At 32.5% G+C, this 11875-nt stretch overlaps 1 protein-coding gene across 4 annotated transcripts in view; it reads left to right on the top strand.

Moving 5' to 3' along the window:
• Positions 1–2607: 2607 nt before the first annotated feature.
• Positions 2608–11875, top strand: part of LOC148308396 (putative phosphorylase b kinase regulatory subunit alpha) — a 30345-nt gene continuing 21077 nt past the window's right edge. For all 4 annotated transcript variants that reach the window (XM_088261734.1, XM_088261733.1, XM_088261731.1 and 1 more), the window contains exons 1-7: positions 2608–3081; positions 3369–4354; positions 4494–4707; positions 5613–5722; positions 8352–8499; positions 10009–10173; positions 11043–11210. In XM_088261734.1, coding sequence (XP_088117860.1) covers positions 2823–3081; positions 3369–4354; positions 4494–4707; positions 5613–5722; positions 8352–8499; positions 10009–10173; positions 11043–11210 — 2050 coding nt within the window. In that variant the 5' untranslated portion in view covers positions 2608–2822. The remainder of the gene's footprint in view (positions 3082–3368; positions 4355–4493; positions 4708–5612; positions 5723–8351; positions 8500–10008; positions 10174–11042; positions 11211–11875) is intronic.

Here is an 11875-nt window from a genome sequence, read left to right as displayed (position 1 = left end):
AAATAGAGAAAAAAACCTTCAGGTTTTACCTAAAAAGATCTGTTGCACGGTGTATGGTATAATACATATATTATATTTTGAAACATTAAAAACGTTCTCCTGAAAAATTAAGTTTTTTGATTTATGACGTTCTTGAAAGGAGTGAGCGACATGTGAAGCGAATGGGTAACGAGAGAATGACCATGAAAGTACATTTGGCAAATGTGAACAGGAGAACAGAACGAGGACGGCCAAAATAGACTAAAATATGTACGACTAGATCAATCAAAACCTAAAAGTTGGTAGTGTGAAAAGTCTACGTAATGGGAGGGCATGTATGACTAAATATATAGACGTAAAGGAAGCTAGGAGTGTATGTCAGGACAGAAGAATGTGACGTTCCATCCTCTCTGCCTACTCCTGCAGAGAAAAGGCGTGATGTAGTAGTAGTTGGGTACTTCTATATAAATGGAAAATTATTAACCTGACCGCTTTCAAGTATTTGACATACCTGATCTATTTTTATTTTTTATTTAAAAAGGAATAACCCGCAAAGCCTCTATTAGAGGCTTGTCTGCAGGTAGGATAGTAAGGATAGGGAAAGTAAATGTTAAAAAAAAAAAACATTTCAAACACCCAGACCAATTGAAAATAAATCTTTCTTGAATTTATTTTGCACCTGGCAGGAATTGAACCCGTGACGCCAGATTCGCAGCCGAGCGTCTACCCAACTACGCCACGGCGCCTGTCGTACCGAGTTTATCTCGGTCTTCCTCTGCTCCCTTTTCCAACTAAATTCACCTCATTAATTTGTTTTACCGTTCATTCCTGACCCATTCGTTCCACATGTCCAAACCATTCCAACAAACATTTCTTAATTTTATCGATAATACTTATCTCAGCTTTGCATTCCTTCTTTATTTTACCATTCGAACATATCATTTTAGCTGCCTGACATATATAAAATAAAACCCATTCGAGGATCCAAAACAAATGATCTGAGAAGGTACTTTATGGAAAGATATAGTGATTAGTTATGTAGTGATTAGTCATATTTTCTTATTTTGTTTTTACCTTATGTTTTTTTTTATATTTTCTCATTTGTTATATTTTCTCATTGCTTTATATTTTATCACTTGTTTATTTTAAATATACTTCTTACCTTATGTTTTTCTCATTTATTTCTTTTAAATAAGCTTCTCATGCCTATTTATTATACCTGTTTATTGTTTTTATATTTTGTCATGTATAAGTATTAGTTTTGGTTGTTTAAAAAATACATTTTTGTTACTTTATTATTTGTGTTCCAGTCTTGTTAGAAATAGAAATTACTCATCGGGAATATTATATGTATAAATGACTTATGTATGTAATATGTTTTGAAATAAATAATAAATAAATTTAAAAAAAAAAAATGTATCTGTCATACATCGTTGTGACGCATATTCGTCTGAGAGATAGCATTTCGACTGCATTCAATCTACTTTCATACATCTTTTGCCAACTCCATGCTTCACTTCCACACGTTAGGGTTGGAACTAGGACTCCGTTGCGCTCTGCCAGTTTAGCTTTCGGGATAGGTTTTTCAGTGTTTTTCAGTGCACCATTCACTATGTTCCCAGCATTCACTCTCCTTTCTATATATTCATCAATCTTTCCATCCCTAAAAAACATATTCATGTCATAAACATGCCAACATTCATTAGTACATCATTTTCCTTGTACATATCATGTACTTTTGTCATCAACTCAGGTATTCTCTGCTATCGGCAAGACAAATATCATCGTCAGCATATTAAAGCATAAATTAATATTAAATACAAAAACAAACTTTCATATGTTCAGTTTGTTTTCCTTTTTTATTGTGAATATGTCAAATCCAATACACTCATACCTCGCTTTACGGCCTAGATACGTTCTACGAAACTTGGCCGCAAAGCGAAAAGCCGTATAAGGAATCAATTATTCTAATACAAATTCAATGGGATCGGTTCCAAATTTGTTAAATATTTCAAAAACCAACAATATTCTATAAACAAAAATGAAATAACTTCATGTTACATAAAATATGTATATGTATACATACATCACCTTTCCTTCATGTGTAAACGATCAAGATAACACTGCGTTTATATGACGCAGTGCCCTATGCACCATTGGGGTGCGTATAAGGGTTTTATTATTATTATTATTATACATACATACTGAAGAGGATGAAGAAATGGTAACCTGCAGATCACTGTCATCATTTTTCGCTGGAAGGCTGGCCCTGGCTTAAAAAAAAACTGTCCAACGTTGTTTGTCTTGCCTTCTTGTTTATTTCGTTCTTAATTGGCAACATGTAGATATATCGAAATAAAAAAAAATGCCGTTATAGCGAAACATTTAAGGCCGTAAATAGAAAACGTGCCTTACTCGAAGAGGCCCGTTATAGCGAAATGCCGTATAAAGAGGGGCCGTATAGCGAGGTATGGGTGTATATCTCCCGAGTAAAAATCGTAAAATACCGAGTTCCGAATCCGAAAGCATTCGTGTGCTAGTAGATTCAAATGTTGCCCTCATTTAGATATTGACTAGTACTTACCTACGCAATCAAAATATTTTTCCACTTTGACATTCAAATGACTTTTTGCATTTTTTTATTCTACTGTCAATCTGGTACAATCTCTCGGGGAAGAGAAAACACTGAAAACAGCTAAAGGAAGTCCACCGAAATGTATTTATAGAAAGGCGTTACAAGTTAGAACTGCGCTACTCGTATGGGGTTTGGATTGTTCATAATGTCTGAATAACATTCTGGAGAAATAACATAGTTTGTGAACCAGTGACACAAAAAAACAAAAATGAGGAGTCGCAGCAATTCTGGCGTAAGGCTGGATTATTATCAAAGAGTGGTACATAAGCTGATTATGAACCATCAACAACCAGTAACTGGATTATTTCCCGCGAGTCCCGAAAATGAACACGCGTGGATACGAGACAATGTTTATTGTATATTGGCAGTTTGGGGGTTATCAATGGCCTACAAGAAAATAGCTGATCAAGATGAGGATCGAGCGAAAACATACGAACTGGAACAAAGTTGCGTTAAGTTAATGCGAGGTTAGAAATTTGTTTATTTTTATACCATTAATTATCTTAACACTCATTACATTTTGGAAAAGAAAAAAAGTAAATAAATGTATTGATTTTTAATGTGTAAATAAATAATAAGTTGTTTAACGTGCTTTGAGACATTTCCATTATGTTTTTTTTTTGACAATTTTATCCCACCAAATATACCAAAAAAATATTACTTGAACTTTGATTCTGAATTTTGCCAAAGGAAGTACTTGAGAATAAGTTGTAATGTGTATTTAAAAAATATATATATTGGTACTTTTTTTTAGGATTATTAATGGCAATGATGCAACAGAAAAATAAAGTTGAGAGTTTCAAGATAACACAAAATCCACTGGATGCTTTGCATGCCAAATATTCCTCAGTAAATGGAAGGACAGTTGTCGGAGACAAAGAGTGGGGCCATTTGCAAATTGACGCCATATCACTATATTTGCTAGTATTAGCGCAGATGACAGCATCCGGCTTGCAAATTATATTTTCTCTGGACGAAGTTTCATTTGTTCAGAATCTTGTGTTTTATATTGAATCTGCGTATTGCATTCCGGATTATGGGGTGTGGGAAAGAGGTGATAAAACTAATCACGGACTGCCGGAATTGAACGCCAGTTCGATCGGAATGGCCAAAGCCGCCTTGGAAGCGATGAACGAACTGGATCTGTTCGGAGCCCGGGGAGGACCTTCCAGCGTTATTCATGTTCTGGCAGACGAAGCCCAGAAATGTCAAGCCGTCCTTCAATCCATGTTACCGAGAGAGTCTAACAGTAAAGAGCTCGATTCCGGTTTACTGGCGATAATAAGCTTCCCCGCATTCGCTGTAGATGATCCTCAATTGATCGCCAAAACCAGAGAGGCCATAATTACAAAGTTACGAGGGAAATACGGTTGCAAGCGGTTTTTAAGGGATGGTCACAAAACCCCGCGAGAAGACCCTAACAGGCTATACTACGAACCTTGGGAATTGAGGATGTTCGAAAACATCGAGTGCGATTGGCCTTTATTCTTTTGCTACTTGATTTTGGACTTCTGCTTCCAAGGGGATAAGGAATCCATTCGGGAATATTCCGAAAAATTAGACGAAGTCATGATCAAATCAGAAGATGGCATGAGACTCGTTCCCGAGTTGTACGCAGTACCTTTGAGTAAAATCGAAGGTGAATATAAAGATCCGGGAAGTCAAGAAAGAATACCTCTTGGAAGATGTCCATTTCTGTGGGGACAATCTCTCTTTATTCTAGGGAAGTTACTGCAAGAGGTAATACATATATTTATGTTAGATTAATAAATACATATTTCATTGATTCGGCAGTCACTTACTAGTAACTGTTCAATTGACACCAAATATTTAGATCCGAGGAATTTGAAGGTTATGTGAACATGACTATTTCTTATAGGGTTTCTTGGCTGCTGGAGAGTTGGATCCCTTGAATAGACGTCTGTGCTCAGAGAAGAAGCCCGATGTTGTGGTTCAAGTGGTGATTTTGGCAGAAGATGACGAAATAAGGGATAAATTGCTGGAACATGATCTGGTAGTACAAACTGTAGCTGAAGTTGCTCCTATTGAAGTGCAACCTGCTAGAGTTTTGAGTCATCTCTACACATATTTAGGTACCATATTAAAGTATTTGAATAGTTTTATCATTTATTATTCAATGTTTTTCATTTTTTTTAATGCATTGAAAATTATAAAAATGGCGCAATTATTACAATGATTTAAAAACACAAATTTTTAAGACAAAATATGTGATTACCAAAGGTACTTACCATTATTGGTACCACATCTGTTCCTTATGTTGTGGTATTTTATGACAGTTTCGATGAATTCTAATTTCATTTGTGTCGGGTTGTGGTCCCGTGGTTAGTGTCGCAGACTCTTGAGTCAGAGTTTCTCGGTTCAAACCCAGTCTACCACAATTTGATACCTATCTCTAATAATGAGCCGCTTAGGCTCACAGAAATAGTATGAAATTGAAGTATTTTTGTAAATAATAAAAACACAAATATTTCTCTTTTCTTTATATAAAAAAATAAAAAAACTCGTTACAGGTTAACAATATTTATTTATATTAGCTTTTCAGTAATCAAATATATGTAAAACAATGTATTGGAAATTAGCAAGCTTAAGCTTCACAATTTCCAGCATATATTAGCTTGGAAATCTAAGAGCTAACCTCAAGTAATATGTAAAAAATATATGGCAAGACTCATAGGTTCAAGATAATGATTTCATTTAAATATAAAAGAGGGTGGACAACATAGATAAACAATCATCTTCTGTATTCTAATAACTTCTATTGATTTGTATACAGACAGTTTACATATTGTGTGCAACCAGGTTTCCAAAGAATACACTTCAATGTTGCCCCCTCATCATACACTCGTGTCCATGAAATTTGTCATTGCAACTTAATTTTTTGCAGGACTCCATTATTTTTATTAACTTACATAGTCAATTTATGTAATCATAATTAAGATTATTTGTTATATTTAAAAATGTGCATTCTCATTCGCAGGAAGGAATAAGAAATTGGGACTCTCAGGAAGAAAGTCCAGAGATGTTGGTATTTTAAGTACCAGTAAATTGTACTCTCTTAACGATAGAATTTTCGCCTTCACTCCTCAGGTACGTTAGAAAGGAATAATCATATCTAAGTTATTTTTAATCTAATTAAAATACACCACGGTCTCAATTAGCACTACATAAAAATATAAACTCAGAATGTGATGTGTCCTTGTATATTTCAATTGGGTTTGTTGAGATTATATAAATATAAAATTGCTATAACTGAGGATATTACTGAGTATAAAGAACAATTTAGAGAAGAAGCAGGTAATAAGCAATAAGTGGAAGTATTTTTGATAATATACTAAGTTAAAAAAGTTGTAAAACCTGTAATGTTCATGTAATATGGCCATTGTGATTGTAAAACGCACCTCATAAAATTGTATGAAAAAATATGATTCAGCTGTGGCAACCCTGATGCAGATGGAGACTACAGTGTGCACGATTTTTTTTTTAAATCTTCCTTTTACAATTTCTGACTTATAATGGTTTTTACTGAATTTACAAAATTAAATTTTGTAGCTTCCTTACTCCTTTTGCCGATAATTTATATTTTTTTCATTTCTTTTTTATAAATATTTATTAGGGTAATCTCAACGCTGGAAAGCGAAAAGGGTAATACAATTTTTATGTATAATTTAAAAAAATACTTTTGATATTTATATGATAGTTATATGAAGTTGGCAGCCTCGGCTAGTGTGTCTATATCTCATACTTTCTACAGATAAGCATCCCAATGTTTTAAAACTGATTGATCATAGTTGAGTGGAGAACTAAGCTTGGCAAAGTTATTCCAGTCTAAAACTAATCAAAATTTATGTATTGTCGAGTTTTTAAATCATTAAAATGGCGATAATTCCCATTTCGCTTTCCACAGTTGTTACGCTTGTGTTGTATTTCTGTGGTGCAAGGCAGATGACTTTTTTTTTCATGTATAGTTTTCGGACATGACCCGTTTCTACATTGCATCCGACTACGAACTGATGATAGATATCTTAAAGGCCGAAATAAATTTTCTTAAATCATCCTGGCAAAATGTATTAGGAAGACCACTTGTTGTTTTGTCTCTGAAGCAATTGCATCTAGGTATCTTTAATTTTCTTCAAGTGTTGCTATTGGGGTTTAACTAGTGTTTGGAATCCGATATGTTACTTTCTTCCCTCATCATGGTTGGTATTAGCTGTTGTCTGTGATGTTTCGGTTGTGGTTTATACTGTGGATGATGGGTTTGTTGCTTCATAGGAATAGTGTTTTGCGAATTAGTTACATCCTGTCTACTCGAGTAACAAGCATGATGGCCCGGTGCTTAAATTGTAATTAGAGTTTCACCAGCGTGAGGAGCTCGACGGTATGAGGCAATGTATGGGGATAGGTAATTTTACTACGTCAAGTGTCAGGTTGTGGTCCCGTGGTTAGTGTCGCGGACTCTCGAGTCAGAGTTTCTCAGTTCGAACCCACTCTACCACAATTTGATACCTATTTCTAATAATGAGACGCTTAGGCTCACAGAAATAGTATGAAATTGAAATATTTAAGTAAATAATAAAAACTCAAATATTTCTTTTTTTAATTAATGTTTTACTTAGTAAATACCACTTTTTCTTAAAATCTACTGAGACACGTGTTTCGATGCATTCCGCATCATTTTCAAACACCGAACAGAATGCATCGAAACACGTGTCACAGTAGATTTTAAGAAATAGTGGTATTTACTAAGTAAAACATTAATTAAAAATGGATAGATTTTACTACAAAGTGACTGCCGAATCAATCAATGCAATCAAATATTTCTCTTTAAAAATAAAAATAAAAACCAATCCTTTACCATTTTCTTATGCTCTTACTAAGAAAACTTAAATTAAACTTCAAGTGCTTGTAGTTTAATTTAAGTTTTCCAGAGACCAATGTAAACAGTAAACAAACATAGAATTTGTGTAGTTACTGTTTTACTATGTATCACGGTAATATGAAAATTCATTTAAATAAATATATCATGCCTTATATTTGAAATTTACAATCTGTTATGGATTTCCCTAGATTATATTAGTTTTACAGATTTATATACATATTCTTGTAACCCTTATCTGCACCCAATGGTGCTAAGAGCACTGCATGTGGTGTTGTCTTGATATTTAATTGTGTAAAGGAAATCAGTCAAGCAATTCAGGTGGCAGTCCAGGGTGATATAAAATAAGTATTAAAGTAAAAAATCACATATATTTATTGACCTACCTGGGGACTGATCCCAGGACTTTCAGTGTGAAAGGCAAATGCGCTAATTATTACACTAAATAGCCAGAGTTATACATATATGGATTTAAAAAGATGATTGCACCAATGATAAAGCATTTTAGATGTCACACATGACTACATCTTCACTGTTTCGTATGTACTCTACCCACTACTTTGCCTCATAAGATTCCCAATCCTGGTGGGACTCTATGGTTATAAATTCCACGCTCATACTCTCATATATTGTGAACCTAGTGAAGAAAAGTCAAGTGTACATGTAGTTATGACTGTTTTTCCATGACCATCCCGTTGACTGCCCAACCACATCCGCGGATGTATTATTTCCCCTTGTAGTGCCAGAGTACCCGTTAGCTGGATGTCACACTATGTAGTGTAATTGATTCATATATTTATGTGACGTGTGTTGTTTGTTTGTTCCTTAAAATGGCTTGTGCAGAATTTTGATTACGAAGAGTACTACACTTCGCGCGATGCTGCACTTCTCGCCAGCAATTTTACCACCAATCTCGCATTCCTGGGAATGAGTTGGAAACAAATGCTGGGCCGTCCTACCATAACTCTGTTGGCTACACACTATCTTCTAGGTAAACTTTTTTAATTCAGCCTGTATTTTATCCATAAATATTTACTATTAGGTGAGTATTTTTTACAGTACCTTTTATTATAAGTGCGTGCTTTACTCCGTGATTAGTGATGCCATTGTGAATTCACTAGCAAAAGATTGTACATCGAAAGTCACAAGGAATATGCATATGTTCTGTTGTCTCTCATGTGCTTTATCCTGTGCGATGATGTGAACATCACTAATTGCAGGTTAAAAATGTTTCAATATGCAGGTTAAAAATCAATGCGCAGCAAATATAAAAACTTATTAAAATTAGTAATGTTTTCATTATAAAACATAAAAATAATGTTTTACTGTAATAATACTTTATGATTTGTTAGATTCCATTTTTGTGAATAAACTCCTCAAGGGCAATGTACAAAAAGAACTTGGATCTGATTCTAGTTCTCAAAAATTAAACTACTTATAATACACTCAATATTCTAACAAATTAACAAGTTATACAATGTTGAACTCCGATTAGGAAATGTTACAAAATCTGCAAAAATTTATGTTTGCTGTATATAATATTACATGTATAAAACATGTAGGTATATCGCATCAATACTTGGCAATAACTTGCTAGTGAACACTGGAATATGAACAAAAATAAATGGGTTTTTTGAATCCATAAAATTTTTCCCACAAATTTAACATTATTCTTATCATACTCGCTTATTTGGACTTATTTTTGCACAATATTGTTATATTACAAACATAAACTGCACGTATTGTTGCTTATTTAGATACTATATTTTCTTTTGATCTGTTTTTCATTTTCATCAACACGATTTTAGTTTATATAAAACCATTATAGTATCTTTTTTTTATTCATTTAATATATTTACATTTTTATTTATAACATAATACATTTGAATCATTTATACATATGGAGAACTTTTATATTTCGTTTCGCTGTGCCTCTCCATAAAAGAGACTGTGCTCTTGTGCTTGGAGAGGGACTTACACTCGTGGTTTAATGTTATATAATAAAAGATATAATAGTCTTTTTTGTAAATTTTTCTTTTTTCTTTTTGTAAAGTATTTTTATTTCATCTATGTTTTTTTTATTTCTTTAGGGAGTTTGTTGAAATGTTTGATTGCCAAATATTTGAAGTTTTGCTGAAATTGCTTGGTGTTGCATTTTGGAGTAGAAAAATCGTTTGAGAATCTCGATGAAAAATTTTTTGTTAAATTTAAATAGTTGTCACCCTTTAGTATTTGAAAAATTGTTTTTTTTTTTATAAATGGATTCTATATTTGGGACTTGAAATTTTTTAAATAATAATTTTGTTTGATATATGTTTTTTTTATTTTTTAAATAACTTTAATTATGGTTTTCTATACTATTTTCACTGAATTCAGTATCTATTGTCAGCATTCACCACTATTTATATATGTACATTATATGGTTTATTTTTTATTCTTATATGTATGACTAGAAAAATTAGAATGATTTTACTGTTGTTTTATTAAATGTATTTCACAGATCAAGGAAAAATTCCCGTTGCAATGATAACAACAATGAAAAAGTTGAAATCTGGTTATATTAATGGAACTCGAGTGACATTGGGCAATTTGGGAGATTTTCTAAGCACATCAGCCATCACAAATTTAAGCTTTCTGGGAAGTCAGGAAGATGGCTACCCAGACAGTGAGTATTTAAGTTTTTGTATTTTATAATACTGCGTAGAAACGGCGTGATGGTAGTAGTAGTCGTAGTAAAACCTCTATATAACGGACTAATTTGGAGAAGGGGGTGTCCGATAAAGCAAAAAGTCTTTTATATAAAAATCGGTTTAAAATAAATAAAAAAAAATTGTTTTTGAAACATATGAACACTCTATTCAGATAAAAACAAAGAGTGTCTTTGGAGACTCGTGAAGTGATATTGCCGTTTCATATTGACGTGCTTGATTTCGGTTATCCTGCTTTGAAAAAGGAATCAAATTTTGTTCGCACTTTTGAAGTTTGCTATTTTTTTTATAATCAACTTTCTTAAATTACAAAAATGTGTATAATATAGTTTTATATATATATATATATATATATATATATATATATATATATATATATATATATAGTTTTATATATATATATATATATATATATATATATATATATATATATATATATATATATATATAGTTTTATATATATATATATATATATATATATATATATATATATATAGTTTATATATATATATATATATATATATATATATATATATATATATATATATATATATATACATATGTATAGACGTATGACATGATTATCATGGCCGCTAAGAATTTTTTACATGTGGCTACACTTGTAATGCAACGACACGACAATATTAACAAAAGGTTTTAAGTTTTTTTTCATTTGACCTATTTTTTTGTCTGTTTTATCTGAAGTTCGTTGAATAGAGATCTGTTATATTGAGGTTTTACTGTATTTATTCAAACGCAGCATATTTCAATAAATATATATGTAGGTATCGGTGGGTTCGTTGTAAATATTAATTTTCTATTTCAGAACTGAATACGCAGGTCCAGAAATATTTGGAAGAACATCTGTTGAAAGCATTCAGTCATAAGTGGAGTCTGCTCACTCAGCCTCGGGGCAGACGAAATGTCCGAACTCTGCGGAGAAAGATGTCCGTCAAGGGTGCAATCAAGAAAACACGATCTATCAATGTTGATTGTAAGTTCCTGTGTTGTAAATATGTTGTTTGTGCATTATTTTTCTTTTCATTTTGCCTGATCAGTATGCACAATACACAATAATACATTGCTTGAATTTGGGACAGCAGAAACATTTTCTGTTCCCTTATACCAGCATAGGCCACTATAATATCGACAGTGTGTTAATTCAAAGAAGCATAGACTGATAGTCCTCTGCTCCGGAGTCTTGAATCTATGAGTGGAATATCTTCAATTGTTCACAGATTAAGTGTGTAAGGAGAGCTCAGAGTAAAGAACATTAATGCTGTATAAGAAAAAATGGAAATTTACTAACAAAGATCTTACGTCATAGAAAATCAAATATGTTTTTATCATTTGATGATGAACTGGAGATGAACTAAGCAAGTTACTCACCTTTGAGTAAATACATATAAGTTGGTCAAAAATCAATTCTTCATTTTGCTCAGAGAATACATTAATTTAGGCCAGTACGATTTTGAGGGATGGAAAGTCTTTAAGATCGAAGCGCCATCTGTTGGGTTTTCTGTGTATGTAGTATGTAACGGAAACTTTTATAGATGTATGTGACATCCTTTCCAATTATATCACTTGCAAAATCACCTGAAAAAATCATTAATTTTTTTTTATTTTTATATTTCCAATCTTTTTTAACATAACTGTGTT

The sequence above is a fragment of the Brachycentrus maculatus genome, unplaced genomic scaffold (genome assembly GCF_059751285.1).
Source record: "Brachycentrus maculatus isolate JH-2025_06_01 unplaced genomic scaffold, ASM5975128v1 h1tg000166l, whole genome shotgun sequence".
Classification (NCBI taxonomy): domain Eukaryota; kingdom Metazoa; phylum Arthropoda; class Insecta; order Trichoptera; family Brachycentridae; genus Brachycentrus; species Brachycentrus maculatus.
This window is presented reverse-complemented; position numbering and strand designations above follow the sequence as displayed.